We start from the raw sequence: 24,144 nt of genomic DNA on the forward strand, positions 1-24,144 counted from the left end.
CAACGCGGGGTTTGATGCGGCAGCGAGAGGGGGCGAAGCAGGGGGCACTTTGTGGCTTTTCACAGAGCCGTGCTCGCAGCGGGGACAAAAGTTGGCACGAGCAGCTGCTTTGCTCCAAGCAGAGCAGCTCCTGCTGAGCGGAGGGTTTTGGAGAGCTCGCTCTTTTTGTAGCTAGGGCTGCTCTGTGAAGGCAGTGAGGTTCAAACCGGTAGGCCAAGCGCTTCTCGTGTTCTGTCATCGCGTCCGAGGCAGCAGGGAGCAAAGTCCCAGGCTAGTGCCATGGCCCAGCTCCCGAGTCCGGGGCCTTTTTTCCACCCCCCGCCAAGTTTGAGTCACCGTGGCCGTGTAGCCCCTTCCTCCACGACTGAAATGATGGGAAGCAGCAGCCCCTTTTACCGTTAAATGAGTCAGTGTTTCTCCGCAAGCCGAGGCGCTGATTTCCCTGCGCTTTCCCGTAAGCGTGTGGGATGGATGGGACCGTTATTTCGGGTGCCCCGGGAGCTAAAAGTCAGTGACAAGTCACTTCTTGTTGCTTCTGGTCACCCTCATGGACTCCCTGGGCCGTGGGCTTCAAAAGTGCTGATTCCAGCCCAATCTTAAGAGAGGAAAGGGGAGTATTAGGGACTCGCACTACCTCCCTGCACAGGGAGAAGTTTTAATTCCTCCTATCCATAGTGAATCCTGGAAGGGCAAGACAGGCACAGACAGCAAAAAATCCACAGTAACTCCAATCTCAGCTTGTCACTGACTGCTTTTTTTCCTTCTTTCTCTTGCAGGTCTCATTCTGGATACTGGCTGTGGGATTTTTTTATTCTTGTTGGATTTTTTTTGGCTGGCTTTTTTCCCCCTCTCCTTTCGGATGTGAAGCGGAGAGCAACGCGTGCGGCGCCGGGAGCAAGGGCAGGCGGAGGCGCGCGCCGCTGCGGCTGACCCCCTGTTTGCCGGGATACCTCCGAGGCCTCCTTCCCAGTCATGTGGTCATCACAGCTGCTGTTCCTCACCATGCTCCTGATGCCGTTAGCCCGTGGTGAGTGCGGCGCGCGAGTGCCGGACGAGCGGGATGCAGGAAGGGTTTTGTCCGCTTGTGCCCGGTCTCGGATTTCCAGTGTTTGGAGTTGCTGCCCTGGAAATGGGGAGATATCGCAGCTGGGCTGCGTGCAGGAGCTCACCCAGTGTCTCCACTAGCAGAAGACCTCTCTGCTGGGGACATCTTGGTTGTAGCTCCAAGGGAAACACAAACGCAGGACGTTGGCTGCAGGACGTTTCTGAGGTGGTGGAGGCGTCGGGAGCTCCTCTTCTCGGGCCTGGTTTCTGAGCGCGCAGAGCAGAGCTTGGCAAAGCCAGGCCCCTTGCTGGCAGCTGACTGCCCCTCACGAGGCATCTGGTGCTAGCTACAGGTGGCTGAAAACATGTTTACAGACAGGCTGATTGCCTGCGGGTGGGCCCCTGTTCCTAACACGCCGGCCAGACGCGCGCTGCCCAACTTCCACCGTGTCCGTGGCAAAGGCCCGAGGGAAAACCTGCTGCAGAACAAACGAACTACGCGTAACGGGGTGAGCGTACCTGTTTGTGGAGCACAGCCCGTCTGCCCGTGTCGCTCCTGACACCTTTGGGTGCAAAGGTGATCCTTTGCACGACCGTTCTTGAGGCAGGCCCCCTCGCTGACGTGGAAACTAAAATGAGGAATGAAACCGAGTCTGCCCGCAGGGGTGGAAAGGAAAGGGCTCCCCAGCAAGGTGCTCTCGCCTCTGAGCAGTGGGTGTCTGTAAATCAGTGTAATTAAACGGCATATTAACAGGTAAAGCAGTGAGCAGTTTACTCGCTGGAAAGGAGGGGGCCCTGCCTGGGAAAAACCAGGGTTATTTCCATATTCTCTTACCTCTGAGTTGTTAATGTGTGGCAGCTTTCCTCTCCTGGTGGCACACAGGGGTGGTTAATGATTATTGCCGTGATTTGCTGGGGGAGAAGCACCCACGGGTACAGAGCTAAGCGGCGCCAAAGCCGAAACCAGTTAAGTGCCAACATAACCAGAGCAAGCTCGGAGTGACAGCAGCAGACACCCAAACCGGGGCCGTTTTGCTGTCCCAGCCAGGACAGGCTGGATGAGCATCATTCGATCCCAGCGCTGGGCGGAAGCTGCAGCAAAAGCATCTCCAAATGAGTCCGGACGGTGACGGGGGGCCGCTCAATAAGATTTGCCTTCCCGCTGTTTTAATGCCCCGGTGGTACCGGCAGTGCTTCAAGTACAAACCGCTTCCTCTGTGCTCGCGCGAGCGCCGGCTTCGCTAGCGAGCGGCGGATAATTGCCCTTTTACTACAAACTCGTTACGTAGTCAAAATGAAATAGAGGGGACGTGTTTTATTAGTTGCGAAACAGCCGGGTTGGCTTCCAGCCTTCAGCCCAACTTCGTTGTTTTAAAAGATTAAGCGTCCTCGAAGTATTTCTAATATTTGCCAGTCTCGGCATTTTGTCTTACCTGCAGCGGAGCCACCTTTTCTGCCGTGGCAGGTAGGATCTAGGCAGGTGTTCCCGGTGAGGGGCATGCCTCTCCTCAGGTGGGTATACATGTGGTGGTCCCCGTGCATGTCGTGACGTGTCGCGACGAGCCCGGCCGCCGCGCTCGGTGAGCTGCTCCAGCGTTGGCCGTGCTAACGGAGCCGTAGGATGTGACAGCCTGTGAATCACGGCGCAGTAATGCATGCCCAGCACGCCGAGGTGTGAAGGCGAAGGCCAAACGGCCTCTGCGTAGCCGAGGGTGGCTTATTATGGCATCATTTAATTCCCATTACATTTTACTGGGATTTTATAAATGTTTGTGTGGTGACTTTTCATATAGAAATTCACTATTCCTAAACAGAGCATTGAAGTGTAGCGAAGACCTTGCATCAGAGAGGAGTGAGTGACTTTGGTCTTGGTGAATCCTGAACTCCGTAGCCTTTTAGGTGTATTTATACCTTTATTGACCTGGAAGCTGCCTAAGGAGGTGCTGGGGAGGACCAGCAGAAGGGCTGTAAGGGCTTTTTATTAAAATAAAGTAAAATAGGCTTGTTCTCCAGAGCTTGAAATGCTTCTCTGGAGGAAAGGGATGTCTAGACTTCATCTAGACCGTGGTCTGGGAGTTGAGAAACCCCTTTTGGAAAGAGGGGTTCACTTGCCCTGCGTAGCTCTCCTGGCTGCTTAGGGTGCTCAGGGCCGTGGAAATGGTTCTTTCTAAAGTTTTATTCCTCTGCCTTTCTAGCAACCTGAAGCTCTTTGCATTTTCCCTTCTGTACGTGACGCTGAGGTTCCCAAAGGCTCCCTGGGATCAATAAAAAAGTTTCTTCCCAATGAGAAGCTCTAATGAAATGATGAAAGAGCCCCCGTGTAGCTGGTATGTTCATCTAGATGCCAGGTGTCCGGGGCAAGGCCCAGCGTTAGTTTTCCTCTTGGGATTGAGAAGGGGTGTTGAGCTTGTTGCTGCACCAGGCCTGGATCCTGATGTGGGACATTGATGGGGCTACAGCTCTTTCGGGTTTGGGGAATATTTGGCTTCCAGGAACATTAGAGTGGTCCAAAGAAAAGCCACAACGATCTCAGTTGCAAGAAGCGCCTCTCATTGCTGTAGTTCGGGGTTACACGTAAATATTTAAAATAATCCCTGCTTGATATTTTGCAAATGAACACATCAGAATAATCTTTTTATCCGTCCTCTTGAAGTTAATGATCCCCGGCAAGCCGGACTGTGACATTTTGTGCCGTTCCTGTGCTAGGCAGTCATCTGCTGAAGTGGCTCTAAGGTCATTTTGCAAAATGCCTGAGTGGAGCAGGCATTTTGTGAGCTCTTGCTGGGTGTGGTTTTTTTCTTTTCTTCTGTTAGTCATTTTGCAAAATGACTGGTTTCCCACCCAAACTGCAGGATGACATAGATAAATACGTGGCATGAGACAGTTGCGTACGCTTGTGAGAATGATGAAAATTCCGCTTTGGATGTGGAAAAATGTAGGAAGCCAAAGGAGGCCGATGTCCCTTGGATAGTGCCAGTGTGGTAGCAGGGCTTTCTTCGTAGCTAGAGCTGCTCCGTGGGGCTGATGGGGAACAAGCCGAGGCTGAGCAAGGCTGGGGCGTGGGGAGGAGAGGAGCAGAAACGGTGCAGAGCCAGGATTTGGAAGGGTAGACGCTTGCTACATACATATATATCCATAAATATATAGTTTTTTTCCCCTGATCCTTCGCAACGCCGCTGTAAGGTGTTGCAGGGCCGCGCACCCTCCCGCAGCTGGGATGTTGCTCCTGTTTCTTTTCCTAATAAGCAGCTAGGGTTAAAGCCTTACGAGCTGGAGGACAAAAAACAAAACAGAAACCCAAACTTCTCGGGGTTGCCTGGCACCCGTTTCCTTGTCTGCAGGCGCTGGGTGTGTTGGAGCCTAAGCTAAAAGGAGAAGAGTGAGAGCAGGGAAACGCGTTACCCAGCCCGCTCCGTTCTCGCACCGCCTCCGGCCTCGCTGCTCGGCTGCTCCGCATTTGGGTAGAGCTGCAGTTTTCCCCTTGGGAAGAGCCCCCTCGGGCCAGGCGCAGGGCAGGCAGGGGCTCCTCGCTGTGAAGGAGCCGCTGATCCCCTAGCAGGGGGTGACGGGAAGCCCTCACCCGCCGGGGGTGCCTGTTGCCTCCCGCTTCCGCGCCGAGCTGCAGCCTCAAAACCCAGGCCCAAGTTTTAACTCGGGTTTTGCTTTTCTTGTGCTGACGCTGGAGGCCACGCAGAGGGTTGGGTTAGTTTTAACGGGAGCAAACGGCGAAGCGGCCTTGGTGCTGCGGCCCTGCACGGTGTTTTTCTCTGGAGGGCAGGCTGGCACGCAAGGCCCTTGGGCCTAGCCGGGTGCTGCCAGGAGCTCCGCTGCACTGAGGAGCTTTTGCAGCGGTCCCAGGTGCCCGCTGTGCCTGTCTCGCCATTGCCCCTCCTGCCTTGCCTCTCCAGAAACAGACTATTTCTGGATATTAGTGCTGGGAGGCCATTCCTGATCCTGTAAGCGAGCGCAATTCAAAACCTTCCGACTGGATGTGACTCCGGAAGAGCTCTGCGGACCGAGATCTAATAACGTTCGGTTCTTTTGCTGAATTTGATTGGAGAAAAAATAAATAAAACAAATAGGCCCGTTGACTCCAAGCCAAGGACGTGATGAGTTTGGGCCATCGGCAGACACCTTGCTTTCCAAGTGCCGCTGACAAAAGCGCGTGGAGGTCGGACGTTAGCGCGTCAGACAGCCATAAAAAATAAAGTAGTTGCTTAAGTCGGGGCTCCAGTCTGGCAGAACGGGCCTGGACGTGAAGTTTTGGGAGCTCTTGATGGAGAGAGGACGTTTTGGCACATGCTTGGTGCTGCTGACACCGTGGCCAGACACGAAACGAAACCCGCGCGGGGGCACTTAGGGAGAGGGCTTCGTTTGTGCAAAGTTTCTGGGCTTGACACCGGTTTCCTTAATTTGACACCTCTTTGTTCAAACAGAATATCGGACTGGCACTTAAATTACACTCGGAGTGAAGAACTTAATAATAACCGTGCCGTGTAATGTGTTTAAATTAAAGCTCCGTGTTGTTTCAGTCTGGAGTTTCAGATTTAACTTTCAAATGCTTTTCATCTCTGGATTGCAAATTTGACAGATGCTTTTTATGGGCAGTAGCTTGTAAAGACTGTTTTCCTTTACCTGACCTAAAGGACGCAAAGTTTATTTGCATTTGAGCAAGGGTTTGCAGCACAGCGAATTAGCAGTAAACTGATACTTTGGTTCTTGTGTTTTGCAAAAATTAATTCCTCCCAGGCTCTTTTTTTTTTTTTTAATACCATAATATGTTTATACAAAGTATTTTTTCAGACAAAGAAATCTCATTTTCTGTTCGGGAGATCATATGGAAATTTGCACAGATCATATGGAAATTTGCACAGACTAATGGCCAACACTCCATAAAATCCTGGAAAACAGAATAATGCTGTTTGGGAGCATTCCGCATGGTTTTCCTGTTGTGATTCGAGTCCCATGGATTGCACGTGTGCGCAGTGTGTCCATACACTTTGCTGCGTACCCTGTGGGTATCCTTAGATGTGTTAGGAGCTCTGCCCGGTGCTTTATTTGGCATGGCTTTAATGTAGGGCTAACTCTGCGTGTCGGAGCAGGGGTGTTGCTGGCAAGCAGACTCCGAGAACATCCGAATCGACGGAGGCGCTTAGATTCCCTGCGACGACGTCAAGGAAAAATAGCTTTGGAGAAGCTCTTGATGTGAAAATGCTTCTAAAAATGCTGGGAACTTTCTCAGAGGGAGTAATTTGTTTGAGTCATGATCCTTGTTGGAAACAAAAAAAAAGATTTCCTATTTTGAGGTTTGACATTTCTCCTCCTGCAGACTGGTTTTCCCCGTGCGAAGCAGCCGCTGGCTGCGCTTTGGTGGCAGCTTGGTCAGGCTGAGCTCGTCCTGAAAGCTCTGCAGCTTCGGGAGGGCTGCGTAGAGCCTCTCCTGCCTCATTTTCCCTCCATGCTTAGAGAAACAACAGACCCAGAGGAATTTTGCTTTTTTACTCTTTTGTTAGGCCAGAAACTGGAGCAACATGACAAGAAAAATAGGGTTTTTTTCTTTTTTTTTTAAATAATCATACTAGGAAGAAAATCATATCTTCTAATGAAGATTAAGCTTCTAACTTCTTGAACACAAATAGTGTGAGTTAAACCATGTTTTCTCATGAGTCCAAAAGAAGTATTTCTATTTCTTTTCTTTTTATATTTCTTTTTCTTCCCTAATAATATTTCGGTCTAGCATTTTGCTAGATTACATCATAACAAACTTACAGAAGATTTTTGACACCAGAACTGCCTTTTGGTGACTAGACTATTTAAATGAAAAACGTTACTATGTGTTTGGAAAAAAAAAAGAAAACAACAAAAGAAGTGGTCTCCTGCATCACATGAGTTGTCATCACCAAGCCGTATCTTGGGATATTTTGTGTCATGCCTGTTGATAGTGTTTTTGTTTTCTAAAGACAGTGACTTCATGGAATGAAAGGATTACCTAAGGATTTCATTCTTGGTTTAAAAGCATTTAAAGATATAAGTGTGCAGCTCGTCCCGGTGGTGAGGAGCGTTTTGAAGACTTCTCATGACTTCATTGCGGTATCTACTTGCAAAAAGCAAAGCATCTGAGTTAAACCACTGGCAACGGTGACACGTGTCTGTGTGTCCGTACAGAGTCCTCAAATGGTTGGGTTTGGAAGGAAGATCATCTGCTCCAAGCCCCATCTCAAGCAAGGTCACCTGGAAGATGTGGCCATGCCTGGTTGGCCTATGACCATCTCCAAGGATGGCCACTTCTCTCACCGTCAGCTCAGACTCATGTTCCCCCTTGTTTTGTTCCCAAACATGGGGAAATTCCAGCGGCAGCAGCAGACTGGAGGGGAAATGCAGGTTCTTGTGCTAAGCTGAGCATGGACATCAGCGCTGGAGAGAGATGCCCGAAGGTGCAGAAAGGCAGCGCCTGTGTTTGTCACCACGGACGCCTCTGCAAGCGTGCTATTAATTAGAAAAATGCTCTGCTACAAATTATGAGAATGAGCTGGAGACGGGTTTCAGGTGCTCTCATTTGCTCTCATTAGCGCGCTAGCGTAATGCACACTGAAGTCAAATAGGGAGTGGAACCCTTTTTGTGCCTTCTTAGAGCGACTCGAAAAGCAGCGTGGTTTATGCTCTCCTTTTTAGCCTTGTTAGAAGTGATAATTAAAGCCTGCAAGTCCCCTAAGATGCTGCTGCTAAAGGGATTCATTTATTTTTTGTAAGGAGGACTTGGCCTGTGCAAAGCCGGATGCTGGGAGAATGCTGTTGCCCCTGGGCAAACCTGGAGCAGGATCAGGGCTAGCAGTTTGCCTGCGGATGGCCACGTGCTGGTGCCGCAGGCGCCCGTGTGGCTGTCACTTGGGCTGCCGAGCTCCCGGCTGGCACCTCTCCGAGCGTCTCCCCCGCGCCGCGCTCCGGACCGCCGGGTCAGTCCCATGGCTCGTGGTCCCTGTCGGCACAGCGGGGCCTGTGTGCCCGGAGGAACGTGCTCACGGGGCCCTCAAATGTTTTTGGACGTTTTTGCACTCTACTTCCTTGCAAAAGAGAAGGTTTTAGCCCCCAGGGCCTAATAGGACACAACCAAATGTAGACCTGGATATCAAAGGAAGCAGAATCTTTAATTTTGCGTATTTGAATGATAGTCCCTGAAACAAATCATGCGTTTTATATCCAACAGGGCATGCTAATCCCTCGTGTATTTATGTACAGCGCAGTGCGCTCCCGGCTGAGCTGCTCGCTCCCCCAAGACATTGGTGCTGCCTCGGCGTGCGCCAGCGCTTCGGGTTCAACATCCAGGGCTCTCCCTCGGGTGCTCGGGGACTCCAAGGAGCCTCGAGCAGGTGCAGATAGTCTGCCTGCTCCCTGCGGGTCGGGATTATTGGGGCTGGGTGAAACAGGCCCTGGAAAGTGCCGCGGTGCCCGTGTCCGTCCTGCCCCGGAGCCAGGGACGTGTTGGGACTGCACAGGCCACGCAAGAGGGGCAAGTTCCGTCTGGGAGTGCCACAAGATGCCTCCTGCTCTCCTAATAGTCTGGGTATGCTTAGGGCAGCACTCGTAGCATGCGGTGAGGGACAGCTGTCTTCTGGTTTGAAGAGGGCTAATGGCTTAATTTTCCTTTCACCATCGCCTTACGCGGCGGTTAAATAATTCCGTTGTTTTTGCTTCCCCGCTGGAAGGTGTCTGCACCGGTTTTTACATCTCAGCCTCCTCGTAAAAGGAAGGGGAAGAGAATTTCACCGAGTTAATGAAAAATGGCTCTATTACAATAGCTACTAAAGGTGAATCTGAAAATTTATTCTTTAATGAAGTTGTGGAAGGCGTTGGCAATATTAACTGTGTGCGTAGATCTCCTTCTCTCTCTCTCTCTCTCTCTCTTTTAATTAAAAATAAACCTTCAGGTTCCATTTATGTTAATGTACTTAGTAAATAACTTGCTAAAGCAGGAGCTGCGGGAGCGGAGCTCAGAATTCCCAGGCAGGAGGGCCAATCTTGGGCCTCAAGTTGCAGCTTTGGCACCGGACGTTTCACGTTTCTCCTTGTTGCGGGCAGGTCACCGGTCTCGGGGCAATGCCAACACTCTGTGCCCGGGTGTTTTATGCACATGAGGAGCACGGGGGTGCTCACACATATAAATACATGGGGTGCTCGCTGTGCCCCACGCTCGCATCCCGTCTCTCCGTGGGTTTCTCCCTGACTTCTGATCCCGTTGCTGCGTCAGCAGGATGCTACACGGCCATACAGTGCCAAAAACACCGAGGTGAGTGACAGCTGCATTAACCGAGCAGGCGTTTGGGCTCGGCGCGGTGTCCTCACGTTTTTCTAGGTGCGCTCGGGCCAAAACCGGGGGGAAACAGGCCACAAAGTTGCTAACTTCCTACCGGAACTGCTAGATGTGTCAATGCAGATGGGGACTCCAGCTGCACCGCACGGGGAGGGCTCCTGACCAACAAACCCAATCACCTGGGCACCGAGTCGGAGCTGCTGGGCTATAATGTCACCTCAGCCACAGCAACGGGGAATATTGCTGGATGGAAAAGAGAAGGAACCAAGGAATCATGCTGGCAAAGCGCGGAGCTGGCTCTTCTGCCCTGGCCGTGCTGCAAAAGACACGGTTTGCTGAATGTCTTTTACGTGGATGATTGATTGCACTCGTGCAGCTCCAGAAAATGCATCGAATTGAACAGGAGCCACTGTGGTTTTATTTGCCTGAAGAACTTCTATAGCTTCTAATGAAAACAAAAAGAAAAAAAAAAAAAAAGACCAAGACGTGTTTTGGGCTGATTTTTCACATTTCAGGCCCCGTTTTCCTGTGAGGTGGCCAAAGGTTTGAGGAGGGAAAGAAAGGAACACTTTTGCAGCCCGACTGGTGTGTTAGTCTCCTAAATTTAATCAAGGATAATTTGCGAGTGGGGAAAAGAGCATGGGAACATGTCAATTCACAAGCTGAATTGAAGATATCTGAAAGCCTTGTGTTCTAATTTCAGAATCTCACCACATTTTTTAACCTGAACAACAGAAAAAAATGTTAATACAAGTTTGGGAACGAAAAGGCCCTTCAAACTTAATCTTTCCATTTAGGAGATGTTCAAGTGAGACCCTTTGACAATTTGAAACTTTTCTTTCTATCTGTCTGCATTTTATTTTTCCACCAAAAAAAGATTTGTCAAAACTTCCCCTCTTCCCCCGAACAGATTTAGTTGTGACAGATAATCATTTTCTGATGAAAGAACAAGTTTTGTCAGGAAATTCTCAGCAACATCAGTCTGACAGGTGTGCCTGCCTAATCCACGTGTGTGTCAAGTAAAGCCTAAAACGCCCTTGGATAAAGTTGTGGTTTCTTGGGACTTGTCGGCATTACCCAGCGATGCCGTAGCCTAAGGAGGAGCCGGCGATGGCTTGCAGAATGTTCCAGGATTCTGGGAGGCCCTGGCGATTGTGTCTGTTCAGGCTGTTGCTCTGTTTTTCTCTCCGATTCTTATAGAAATTCCATATAGAAACAATTCCATATAGAAACAATTTCATATAGAAACACGTGGGCGTGGATCCCCAGGAGGGATCCCCAGGAAGAAGGGAGTTTGGTGCAGTTCCCAGTGCCTCGGGAGCAGGGGATGTTCTGCAGGAGCCTGGGAGGAAGAGCAGGGTCAGTCTCCTCCCTTGGTTGACTCTTCTGTGGCAATGGGGTCTCCTAGGCCTTGGACATGTGTTTTGGGCTTGCCTGGCCCTTGTGTGCAGTGCTCACTTGTGTATATTTGGTTTCAAGCATGGCCTGAGCTCAAACTACTGCTCTTCCTGTGCTAACAGGGCGTTATTTTTCCACCTGGCCCTTCTTTTCAAGGTGACGGGGAGCTGCAAAAGCTCTTTCTTTACCCCAAAGTTCTCGGGTCGATGGCACGCACAAGGCCAATAGGCAGCTCCTATTGCAAAGGCCAAGGGAGGCTTCGATGATCCTTTCCCAAGAAAATAACCACCTTCTTCGTGGCTCTGCTCTTCAACAGAGCGGAGAGGAGGCAAGGGACAGACTTGCTGCTCAGGGTCTTCTGGATTTGTTCATCACCGCTCTTTCTCCCCCATCTCTCTCACAATCGCTCTGGTTTTTGCTTCTAAACAGTTATGGCACCTTCTAGCGTCCTCCTACCTGATGCCTTCTTCTCCTCCGAGTGTCACAGGCTTCTCTAGGGAGAGCAGTGCTGGGTCGAGCTGAAGACCTCCTGACCGGAGCCCCCATGAGCCGTTCGCAGCAGGTGCCTGGGGAGGGGGAAATCAACGCAGTGTGAGAATGAGAGCACAGCCGTGTTCGTGCTGCCGGTGGACATTCCTCCTTCCCGAGGGTCTGCTCGGAGGCTTTCAGTCCAGGGATGCCATCTGCGCTGTCCTGTAGCACTCACTGATGGATCCGTGCGAAATGGATTTGTCTGGTTCTTCTTGAACACTTCTCTGGCATCTGCATCATCACCATCAGCATCACCGTGGCAGTGAGTTCACAAGGTCATCACATGCCACGGTGCCAAAAATGGATCACCGTGCATGTGTGAACCTTGGAGCTGATGGGATCTGGAGGCTTCTTGTTGGCTGAGCGGTGTCGCGTTCTGAACAGCAACATCTCATTTAGCCCCTTCGTACCGTGACGGGCTTTATGCATTTCAGGCCTCCGCCCGTCTCCTCACGATTTGGAGGAGCTGCCTCAGGGTTTCAGCAGCGTTTCTCTCCCTGCCGTTTTGTTTTGGTTCCAGGGCTGCCTGGAGAGCTCTGAGAGAGCGTTGCAAGCCAGTGTGAGTCACCTAAGGCATTCTCAGCTACTCTTAAGGGATGGGAAAGGTCATGAGACCTTCTCCTCAACTGCTGACGTCACTTCGTCTCTTGTGTTTTGTATATCCCCAAACCTGGAGGCAAAGGAAATCAAGAAAAAGAGAACCACCCCTAGATATAAACCATCCAGCTCCTATCTTTGTGAAAGATACGGTCATACATATCAAAAACAGGTATTTGACAGCCCAAACCAGCAAGGCCTCGTGGCAAAGGCAGGCCTCGTGGGAGGGCCGTGTTGATGGCATGTCCTGAGCGGCGGGTACCTTCTTTACATGGCGAGATGCAAACTTCATCTTTGTGTGTCCTTCAGTGGGCACCAGCCTGCTTCTCGGTGCTCTCCATGAGGATTTGAAGCTCAGCTAAAGCCTTAAAATTGTAGCCCAAAGCCGCGAGGAGTCTCTGTACCTCGTGCCCCCCCGAAGGCCCATGGCAACCTTTCGTGTGCCACACGCATAACGTACATCCTGCAGCATTTCTGGCCCAGCCGCCTGGCTCCTTCGGCACGAGCACCCATGTATGTGGCCAGTCCTGTTCCTCATGCTGCACTTCTTGCTGTGGTGCAGGTTGGCAGCGGTGCCAAGAGCCCAGCAAGCACCGTGGGGAACGTGTCTGCAGAGCAGGAGCCGTCAGCAACCTGCTCTTCAGCAGGCGCCTCTAGGAGAGGGTTTGGTGGAAAGCAAATTTATTAATGCAGAGGATGTTTTGCCGCTGTGTTTTTACCTCTTCCATGCCCTGCTTGGTGCCTTGCATATCCATTTTCCTTTCTTTTGAAGAAATCTCCATAGCAACCTCCCTGGAAAAAGGAGAGGGGCTGAGAGAAGCAAGAGAGGAGCATGGCCAGGACATGGGCTCTCCTTGTCTCTTCACCTTTGCAGGAACTGCTCAGTTCGGGGTGATGACGTGCAATAACCAAGTGTGGAATGTGCCCATGAGACCCCCAGCAGACCAGGATCGCCAAACTGCTGCTGGGAAGGGCCTGCTGTAGCCCAGCTTCCCGCTCGGAGCAGGCCTGTGGCCAGGAGGCGACCGCAAAAGGAGCTTTGCACCTCGTGAGGGGATGGTGACCCCAGGGTGTGAGCAGAGAACATCGCCCCAGGCTGCCCGGGCCTGGCGAGCGGCCTTGCCCTAGACATGGAGCAAGGCTCTTTCTTTCACCTGAAGCCAAGATGCAGGAGAAGGCAGAGGTAATGCCTTAACTCGGGCACGCAGTTTCTTGGAGACACTGAAGGTTCCCCAGTGTAGAATCTGCCCTGGGAGGAGGCGAAGGTGAAAGAGCCAGACCCAGCAGAGCTGTCCTCCAGCCGGCGAGCACACGCAGGCAGGTGGTGATGGCAAACCCCTGCAGAGGCCTCTTGTGGTGCTTGACTACTACTGGGTAGGAATCTTTCCTAGTGCCTAACCCGAACCTCCCCTGGTGCAGCCTGAGGCCATCTCCTCCTGGCCTAAAATACTGGTGGAGCCACCAGGGAGGAGAAATCCTTCTTTTGGAGACCCTGCATCCTTCTTTTGGAGACCAAGCTGCACCTTTCGCTTGGGCCACATAGGAAACGTTTCCTCTAGGCCCTTTTTGCTTGTTTTGTCTAGCTGCATAAATTGCATTTAGAGAAACAGAAAAATACACTTGCAAGGCATTGTTTCTGGTTGGAAGGTATTTCCATGGTATGATGTTGGCTGTGTGTTTAAAGAAGAGAGGTTTGGGGTATTTTTTTCAGTACTTCCAGTTTTGGTGTGTCTTAAATTGTCTTAAATTGTTGTGCCGAGTGTGAATCTGAACAAATAACACAGAATCATGGAATTACAGAATCAGTAGGGTTGGAAGGGACCTTTGGAGATGGTCTAGTCCAACCCCCATGCACACGCAGGGTAATGTCCCCAAATAATGTCCCCAAATTCAATGAAAAAAAATGCATAGATATGTTGCTATAAGTATGCCGAAATGCAAACTATCATGCAGTTAAAGAAGGACTTTGTTCTTCTGCCAGGGCCGCGCTTGTGCCTCCGGCCTGGAAGTTGGCCGGGACACCGCTCCCAGATCCTGCGGATAGTGGGGCGCAGGAATTTTAGAAACTTGGCATTCTGTCACGCCGTTGCACAAGGAAGCCACCTCTGCATTTACTGGGATCGCAGCACGCCCGGGCAGGACGGTGCTGCAGGAAAGCCGTACCTGCAAACACAGGGAATAACCAGCTCCCATAGCGCTTCTCCGGGAGCTTCACCGGAGCTTGGAGACAGCAGGCAGGGTGAGGAGCTCCCTTGGCCATGCAGGGCCTTTTGGGGCTGCTCTCCCGCTTCGGAGCTGGCCCGTCTGCTTCATTTTAGGCCATTGGGCGAATTAAACTTGCTCCCTTCACTTCCCCTCGCTGCTGCGTGCAGGGAGGCCGAAGCAGTTGCTGCGACTGGGGCCTTTTTGCGGCTGTTATTTTCCCAGGCATGTTTTCGGCGCCAGCCGTGGCTCCTCTGCTCTCTGCAAAGGGGTAAAATCTCTTTTCTGATAAATATTTTTCTTGCTCATCACGTGCGCCAGTTTAAAGGAGGACACGGCGAGAAGCCCAGGTCCCCGCTCTGCGCGGGCCGGTCTCTCCTCTGTCTTTCCATGCACATGGATTCACTTGGGAACCCCGGGAGCTGCTTCCTTCCCTCCTTAGTGCTCTTGGGCAGGAATCCATCACCCGGAAAGACGAGCACAGGGGCCTGACGGGTAATTTAGCATTAATGAAACGTTGACTTAGAAATCCCACGGCACGGCAAGGGAATCTGCTCCCAGCGTTCCAACTCCTCGCGCTGCTGGTGGTAAATGGATTATCGACCTCGGCCTCCTGTTTAGCCTCAGACTGCATGCAGCATCTGAGGGCTCCAGCAAATCCCGGTGCCTAAGGTGGTAATGTATTCTGTAAATCAATAACATATTAGTAATAAAAACGGCCAAACTGTGCATCCATTAAGGATTCATAATAGAAATTTGCTTAGCTTATATACTGTGTTTATTGATTGCTGCTATTTAAGGACGAAGTATGTCTCTCAAGCAGAGTGCTTATGTATATAAATACATATATATCTGCCTACATTTTAAATCCATTTATTTTTAATACGAAGATGAACTTAATAATAGGAGGAAATAGGTAGGATTAGAAGTCAGTATTTCAAGTTGCAAAACACGGTGGGAATATAAGCAAGCTAAGGAGCCACAAGTAGATATGCGCTGTTGAAACCTAAATATTGGGACTGAGGAAAGCAATACGTTTATGTGGCAGTCGCTGCTGCAAGGTAGTTCAAGCTTTTCTTGGCTTTGTGCCTTACATCGAGCTCTGCAGTTTTTTAATAGTTTATTAGGCAACAGTCTTGGAGGTAAAAGGAAGAGACGACCGCTTTTGGGGAAGGGGTTTCTTGCTAGTGCAAGATAATAAATGCAGCAAGCTGCCAAATGTCCCTCTTTTTTTCCTGTTTATTTTTCTCCCCCTTTTTCCCAAGTCTTCACAGGTCTTTAAAATACGAAGGGGCTCCTATGACCAGCGAGCCCGGTCCCGCGTTGCAATTTGGGCATGAGGCTCCCGTATCTCCTCTTTGAGCTGAGACAAATGCCCTGTCGTGATTCAGCGGCGCGAGCTGATGAGGGTTGTATCAAATACCCAACTCTTCCTGCGGTAAATTCCGGGCGCCGTTAAAAATATGCCTCTTATTTCCAGTGCGTGCGAATTCACCTGGCTTCCACGTCCAGCCGTTGCAGCTCGTTCTGCCTTTTCCTGCTGCGTTGAAGAGGACGCTCTGGCCAGAACCGTCTTCCCTGCGTGGAACTGCCGTGCTCTTTCGGATCAGTTAACCCATGTTACCTGCTTGGCTCATGTTTCCCTGGCCTCGTGCTGGTCCTCCGGCAATTCCACACTCCCTTCCCAAGTTCCCACCGCTCTTGTTGGAGCGCAGACACCGCCATGTGTCCCCGCGTTCCAGCAACGCTCTCTCTAGCACCACGTTTCCTCGTTTTTCTGCACAGGCTCCAAATCTGTTCTGCTTTGAACGTTGTTTTTCCAGATGGCCGGCGAGCGGGCGGACGAGGCACTCGCAGAACCCCCAGGTTCGGCGCAGCCGGGACGCCGGGATCTCCCCGTTCCCGTTGCTTTATGAGAAGCACCAGCTAATTCCCTTTTTACTGTGTGCACCGGGGGTTATGTGCTGCTTTTACAGCCCTGATTTCTTTCAGGCCTGCCAGGAGCAATGTGCTGGCGTCCCAGATCGTGTTAAAAAGCCAGCAAGGAGTTTGTAAGCTGGGTTATTTTTATTTTTCTTTCACACTCTTTGATATAAGATGCCCAATCCTGCAGAATGAAAAATATTTAGCTTGGATATTTGCTGTTGTATCTTTCCTAATATCTAAGAGAACAACAAGCATCTTTTTATCACTCTGAACGCTTGCTATTACAAAAATGTTGTTTCTTCCTCACATTTTTTACTCCTTTTTTTTCAATCTGATGGCCTGCAGTGTTTCCATCTATACTTTGAGCTTTTGCTCCGGTGTGTTGGCGTCGCCAAACCCTTCATTTGTGCTTGTTGAAGCCACTGCTGCCTTTGTCTTCTCCTGTGAGCGACGATGGACTGCTTTACAACCATGGGGAAAAAAAATCCCCAAAATAAAATCTTCTTCCCTCAAGTTGACGATTTCGTCATTTGGAAACAGATTTCTCAGTTTGCCAACCACATTTTTAAGTGTAAATATTTATTTCCATGTATTTTCAATGCTGCATGACTTTGGTTCCATCTACATGGAACTGCTGTGAATGAGGCACCCAAGGATGTATGTTACCTGTCAGGTCAGTGCAGAACTGTGATTATGTCACTTATTTATGTATTTTTAATACTCTCCAAGTTGAATTGGTTCATAATTACTTGCCAGCAGGGCGCGAGACCCCCAGCACATACCTCCCTGATAGTAATACGGGAAAAAAATTAAAGTGCATTGGGAGTTTTTGAGGGAGAAGCTGCCTTTGACCGCCCTTTGGTGTTCCGCCTGGCTATGTTGCCTGCAGAACGGCATTGTAACTGCCTCGGCCTGTGGCAGAGGATGGTTCCCATGGGAGAGCTCCTGAGGAGCGTTAGTACAGAAGAGGATAGGGAGCACAGAAGGATGGTAAATGAACAGGTCCGACCTTCACATTTTGGGAAGGTTTGGCCCTCTCCTCCGAGCGCGGCACCCCTGGAGCGCGGCGACATCCAGACGCTGCCCGTGAAGGTGAGTGGCAAGTGCAACGCGAGGGAAGGTGGCAACATTTTTACTCTGGGGAAAGGCAGAGGGCACTGGGTGGTGAATATAAATAGCACCAGGAGAGCAATGCTGGAAGTGGACACCAAAGGAAGTGGGCGCCATAGATGCAGGAAAAGCCAAGACCTGTTCCTCTTGCAAAGCTGCGCTTAAATGTGCTGCGTCGCGATGGCTTTGGAAATGCATCCGAGTTGCCTCATGTCCCGGGACACCCAGCTGGGCACTCCGCACACCCAGCCCGAGGCGCCGGGGGCTGCTCACGGCGCTCCCGCGTCCCCCTCTCCTTCCTGCCGCGGCGGTGCCGAGACGCCGTCCATCCCGCTCCGTCCGCCCGGGTTTGTGGGAGGAAGGGGCCATCGGGTGCCGCGTCGGAGGCGTTTATGTGCCTTCGGCTCGGGAGTCTCTGTCTGGCTTTGCTGGGCAATTAGGTGCTTTATTGTTGGCAGAGAATTCAAAGGAACATTTAATTCTTTCGCTCTGCCTGGAGGGGAGAACTCTTGGAGGAGGAGAAACTGAACCGAGGTTTGTGAGTGTGCTTTAAAAAAGGGGGGGAAAAAGTCTTTCATTCATCATAGCAGATCGCTTTTCTTTTCTTTTTTCTTTTATTTTTTCCTTAAGCAAATCAGGTTTTTTCCCAACCATATTTTCCCTGAACTGAGCATTATGCCCTCAAGCATCAGCTCTGCATCTGTTGCCCGGGGGAGCTTGGGGATCCAGCGTGCACCTCTTTCCAAGCCTCATGCTTGACCATGGGGTAAGTAAATCCCCAAATGCAGAGCTGGAGGGACCTTCCAACAACAGGCCCCTTGCCTTTGCAGCAGCACCAAGGCTGCTTTCTAGCCAGCGTGCCTGTGACTTTATTGGCATTATTCAGCTTTTTCTCTGGCTTGCTTTGCAATGAGCCATACTGTGTGCGCATTATATGCATATATATATGTATAAATATGCATATATTCAGTATTTCTAGCTCAATGCCCACACAGGCTGTGCGATGGAGAGAACTGTTTAGCCCCATCAGCTGTTATGGTCAGGTGAGTGCGATAGGAAGCCTCCTGACGTGGGATTTCCCGCATCTCGTGCCTGTTTATTCCCAAGGCGGAGCTCAGAGGTGTCCAGCCGTGGAAGTCCGTGTCCAGCAGCTCCCCCCGGGGTGTCATTGCAGGTGGGATGCAGAATGTGCTGAGAAGCACCCGGGGGTTTCTAAAAATCGATGCTCTTTAAGCTGGGCTGAGAAGGGGGCCCCAGATTGCATTTTGCAATTAGGGAATGATGCATTTGCACCAAATTGCATTTTGCAATTAGGGAATGACACGTTTGCTCTTGCCCGTCGTGCATTTATAGAGGGACGTACGTGTGTTGATACACATGCATGCGTGCATGGGGATAAAGATAATACAGGGTGCAATTCTGGGGAGGTGCCATGATCTTAAGCAGTTTTAGGTATCTGTATAAATCTTGCATGGAGTTAAGGCAAGTAGAAAGAACAAATTCCCTGTTATTCATGGCAGAGGCTCAGAGGAGCCGCAATATCTAAAATGCCAAGAAAAACCTCCATTATTTATTAATGATCTCCAGGTTAGCCCTAGCGCTTCCAAGGAAGGCTAGTCTTCAAGGGCTGGGTAATTTCTTGTAAAATTAACTATAAAGGAAACATTCCTGGCTTTCCGTGAAGTTACACGATCTAGATACTCACATTTTCGTATGGGAATTTGAATGATCCCCTCTTACATTTAAGGAAAAATATTTCTTTTTCTTTCTTTCTTTCTGGGCAGCAATTGGGATTTCATGCAGTTCTTTCTGGGCAGTACAAATGGAAGCAATAACAAAGTAAAATACCCCCGGGAATTTAAGGTTCTGTGTGAAATCTGAAAACCATCGGCAGGTTCTTTCTCCCTTAAGCTCCTGGGTGAAGCCCTTGGTGCTCGTTCATCTCCGTGCCGCTCCGAGCATAACCTGCTGCGGTGCTTTATAAAAAGTTTTTTACCCAGGATTAAAAAATTAACCTTCCTAATGGCTCCAATAAAAAAAGCGACGGCAGAGTAATTGAAAACGGGGCGAGTTGTGTTATTACCCAATTTCCCCTCGCTTCTGCGCATTAATTTGTGCCGCATTAAACCGGAGGCTCAAGGTTACGCGGCAATGTCAGGGCGGGCAGTTCCCGGTGTTCGGAGCAGCCGCGGCGTGGGCCGCTTTGCGCGGGCGCCTCCGAACGCTCCGGGATGACCAGACCCGCTGCGATGGGAGAGGGTGCTCGGTAATGTTCAGGCCCCGTCGTGGGAAGGAGAACGTGAGCTGTGTTTTCTTGGAGATGCTCTGCTGGGCACTGACGTTCGTGCAGTTTTAGCAGACGAGTGCCATAAAACCTCTTGGACTTGCGAGGACGTGCACATGAGATGGGGTGCACAAACACGGTGAAGAGCTTTCGCCAACTCTGTGTCTTCTCATATTTGGCCGTGAACTCCTCCAGCAGGAGCTTCGAGCACTGCGTCCTTGCTGTGAGATTAGGAGACTATCTCAGCCCTCAGAAACCTCTCTTTTAATAAAACCACCCTGCTGGTAGCAGCTCCTAGAGCCCTGTTTGCAGCAACCCAGGGGAGTGCGGATGAGCAGCAGGCGCACACGGTTTGTGTTAGCGAATGGATGGGGCAATCATTTCTGTGCTTCCTAAGTGGCATTCTCCTTATTTTGCTCTTATGATTTTCAGGTCCTGTTCCTACGAGGGCCCTTGGCGCACGTGTGCAGGCTTGCAGGGCCAAAGCGGCCGTGCGTTGGGAGCTCAGGTCCGGGGCCGAGGACGGCTTTTGTGGGGGGAAGCGCGGGCAGATGCCCCTGCGCCCGGTAGAGCCGAGGCTGCGAGCCCTGGCGCGGGTGGAGGAGGCGGCCGGGCGCCGGGTGTTCCTGGCTCTCGTCACCGTGTGCCTGTGTCTCCCCACAGCGTTCAGCCGCGCGCCAGTGCCCATGGCCGTGGTGCGGCGGGAGCTGTCGTGCGAGAGCTACCCCATCGAGCTGCGCTGCCCCGGCACCGACGTCATCATGATCGAGAGCGCCAACTACGGCCGCACCGACGACAAGATCTGCGACTCCGACCCTGCGCAGATGGAGAACATCCGCTGCTACCTGCCCGACGCCTACAAGATCATGACGCAGAGGTAGGGCCTTGGCGGGCGCCAGCCGCGGCTCTCGGCGGCGCTTTCCGTGGTGCTTCCCGGGTGTTGGCGGGAAACGCGGCGATATCCCGCCTCTTCCCACGGAAACACGGGCTCCCGAACGCTCTTTCTCTCTTGTGCTGTTGCTGCAGATGGCCGGTAATCCGCTCCGAACAACTAGACTTTGGTGTTCTAAACAACACCTGCGTTTTTCAAATGCAAAGAAAAGAATCTCAATCATTGCCAGGCCCACCAGGCTCATTATTTTTTGGGGGGCAGACTGAATTCCCTGTCAAGAGCCCCCTCAGGATTATGGTTTTGCTGGAGGTTTTCCATTATTAGCATTTCTCTTGAATAGGCAATGCTGTTAGTGCTGCATCTGTATAGGGTGGTGGTAACCCCAGTATAGCAGGGCTGTGTCAAAAGGTTTATTTCAACATATAAGCACGCTGGCTATGGAAAACCTTTCGTTACTGTTGAATTTTTTAAGATATTTTCTGGCATAGGGAGAATCAGCCGGGGGAAATGGGAGCTGAAGATGCTTGTGGCAACCAAATCTGTGTGCATTCAGTAAGGAAAGCAAGGGGGGCACCGAAAGGCAGGGAGTGAAGTTGGTGCAAGCCGAGACAGCCGGATTTACGGCAGGTTCTAGCAATTGCTCCAACTGTCTCAAGAAAAGGAGGCAGCCTGTTCCTTCCTTTTGCATGCTTGCAGAAATGAGTTTTGCAGGTGAGCACGTGGGGCCCTTCTGCAAGGGAAAGGCATAAATCTGACGGGGTGTTTGCAGAGCCCTCTGAGCAGCCCTTGCTCAAAAGGTTGCGCTGAAATTCTCCACAATTTTCCTAGCGTTGCTCCAGATGAAGCAACTTGGGAGCAATCAGAGGGGAGAGGTGTATTCTGCAGCCCATTTGCCATGGGAAGCGGCTTTCCGAGGGCTGCAGCAAACGGTCAAGCTCTCCACGTGCCCGTCGCAAGCCGCGTGCGCCGGGCCAGGGCCTCGTGGAGCAAGCCCAAAATGCACGTGTCGTCCATGCAAACAGCTGGGATTCTCCGGAGGCACCAGGAAAAACCAACCTCGCCTTCCCGGGAGAGCTGCCCCTGTTTTCCTAGCGTTAAGGCTGCTGTGGAGCGTGCTCAAGAGCATCCCGATGGAAAGGGGACAGTGGCTCTCGGGGGTTCTCTTGAATTTCAGGTGGGTGCTTCCCACCTGGAGCCAAAGGGCGCGTTGGAGGCTCCCGATTTGCCTCCGTCATGGCTCTCGCAGCGTCCTGGCTGCAAACAGGTCGGCGCCTGTTTAATAACAAGCAATTAATAACAAGTAATTAATAACATTAATAACAAGCACCTGTGGTTGCAATAACCTGCAAGGGGTTATTGCTGTGACAGCCCTGCACTGGGTGCCATGCTGCCACGTGGGCCTCCCCTGTGGTGCCGAACGTCCCATCCGCTGGGACGCCCTCCGCCTGCTTCCCAAGCACCCGGAGCGCCGTTCCCGGGGACTGCCCGCGTGCCGCTCGTTGCTCTAAATCTCGAATTTCTCTCATTTTGTCGGCACGCAGGCGGCCTGGGCAGAGCGGAGACGTTGCACGGGGGAAGAGAAGCTCCTCTCCTCCTGGGAAGCAGGAATCTGCGTTTCGGGATTGCCGCGGGAAAAGCCCGGTCCCTATGGAAAAAGAGTGGCATTTCATTTTACATAGTGGCTTTTTTAACCCGTGGAAACAAAATCTTGTTTTCTTTTAAGGCTTGGAGATGGACCTTGCTGCTTAGCTAAGCAGCCTCTTCCCTCGCTTTGCAGAGAGGTGTATTAAAATGGAGCGAAAAATAGACTAATCTGATACCCACCTTGACCCCGGGATGAGGGCACACGTGGTATTACTAAGGGGAAAAAATAATAATAATGAAGTGCTGCTGGAACAGTGTGCACTGGACTGTTGAATCTGGGGTGGGTCGTAATGCTGCAGCCATCCTGCCCCGCGGACGGTCCATCCCGAATGCCCCCCATGGCCTTGCGTGCATTTGTCCCAGCACCTCTAATTTATCTGCTCTCCAAGGAGGAAAGTTAGGATCTTCCGAATATTGCTTCGTGCGGGAGTTATTCTGGCTTTTTATTTTCTCTTTATGAGCGTGCGAAGGCTCTCGCTGGGTTTCTCTGGATGCCCTTTAATTTTGTTTTCCCGTCTTGGAGCTGAGCTGCGCTGCGTGGAGCGTTCTGGTTCACGCCGCATCATCTACCTACATACAGACAATGTTATTTCTTCATTAGTAATTTACTCTGTTTTCTTTTTTCCTGTGGAACCTAACTTCAATACTGAAGCTTTATTATCATGGTTACTTCAAAGCAAAAGCCAAAGCACAGAAGAGGGGGAAGACTTTATTTTTTTACTAAATTTGAGAGTTTTAGGCCATTTCCCTTTGGGCATCATCTTCTTGTACAAAAGCAGATGAGCGATTTTTTTCGCTGTGGAGGATTTTGGGGTTGTGTAGGGGGAGAGGGGCAGGGGTTCTTGAGCATCCTTCCAAAACCCACTGTTTGGAAGTGCTCCTTGGCATCCTTTCCAGTACCTGGCCTGGTTGGAGGCATCTAGTGAGACAACATAAAAGAGACAATATGAAAGAAACGGGGGGAAAAAAGAAAAAAAAAAAAAGCAAGCTACCAACACGGAGAGAGAATATAGGTCACCTTCAATGCAGTGGATTAGGCTGAGCCCTGGAAAATCAATTTTGGTTGATTAGCTGCACTTATAGCTGGCTGTAAGGAGCCGAAGGCGAGCGCTGGGCTCCGAAGGTGCCGGTGCCTTCGGCGCCGCTCGGTTGAGCACAGGGCCTGGCCTTCCAGGACCCGCCTTCCCAAGGATTGCTTTCGGCAATGGAAGTTCCCTCTGCAGTGGCCCTGCTGCCCTTTGGAATTTCGCTCGTAGTTTGGTAACCGCCTGCCTCACATCAAACTTCTTTGTTTAAACTCTTATGGTTTAATAGGATCAGCTTGCCGCAGTTCTGGTCGTCAGAGAGCTTGTTGGAGAAAGAACCCATCAGAGGTGAAATAGCCTCCATGTAAGGCTAAAATCCAAACCTGGAGGAGGCTCTGGGAAGCATTCGGGTGCCAAATTAACACGCTCGGGGCCGAGAAGTATAATTAAGGGATTAAAAAGCAAATATCCCCTCTTGCGACTGTTGTCTTTGGAGATGCGTGCAGATATGCACGCGCAGAAACTGTCATATGTTGCAAACGTCTCAATTTTCAAGGCTCTGAAATGCGTGCAGGGCTGAATATTCCTCTTCCGCATCCGCTTGAATTATCGGGAATCATTTACAAAGTGGAGCGTGGCCACTAAAATGAACGAATAAATAAGGGAGCTTATGGAGTATGCCTGCCAAATCGGTTTGGGGGCTCTTCTGCATAAAAATAATTAATCTGTGTTTTTGTAATCGCGTTGGTTTCTTCCAGCGTTCCGTTGCGTTGCAGCAGCTGAGCATCTCCGCGGCGAATTTAATTTCCTCGGCCTCGGTATGGGAGACCCTGATTGTGTAACCTCTCTAGACCCAAGGTTACGTCTTAATCCCTCCGTCCCGGCGGGGGGAACCCTCTCCAGTTGGGCAAGCGCAGGGAGATTTTTCCAATGTGTCACATATCGATAACATGGATACGGATTTAGGGACTTGTGGTGCTTATCTGAATTCTGAGCGTGTTGGGTGCTTTTGTTTTGCTCTTCCTCGAAGGAAATTCTCCGCAGAGTTCCCATGCATAATTTCTCTTCACTGTTTCTGCAGGAATAAGGCAGCTCGGGGAGAAGAATGTGAAATGAAGAGCCCGTCACTGTTGAATACCGCAAAATTTTCCTAAGGAGGCTAGAGAAGAACGGGCTCCGTAAC

The 24,144-nt window shown here is 51.0% G+C and overlaps 1 protein-coding gene across 7 annotated transcripts in view; it reads left to right on the forward strand.

Moving 5' to 3' along the window:
* The first annotated feature begins 758 nt into the window (after positions 1–758).
* Positions 759–24,144, forward strand: part of ADGRL3 (adhesion G protein-coupled receptor L3) — a 157,648-nt gene continuing 134,262 nt past the window's right edge. For all 7 annotated transcript variants that reach the window (XM_088524134.1, XM_088524135.1, XM_088524136.1 and 4 more), the window contains exons 1-2: positions 759–1,027; positions 20,064–20,277. In XM_088524134.1, coding sequence (XP_088380260.1) covers positions 973–1,027; positions 20,064–20,277 — 269 coding nt within the window. In that variant the 5' untranslated portion in view covers positions 759–972. The remainder of the gene's footprint in view (positions 1,028–20,063; positions 20,278–24,144) is intronic.

This window comes from Tinamus guttatus, unplaced genomic scaffold, assembly GCF_059628265.1.
Source record: "Tinamus guttatus ecotype Peru unplaced genomic scaffold, ASM5962826v1 Tinamus_guttatus_pri_ptg000207l, whole genome shotgun sequence".
Classification (NCBI taxonomy): domain Eukaryota; kingdom Metazoa; phylum Chordata; class Aves; order Tinamiformes; family Tinamidae; genus Tinamus; species Tinamus guttatus.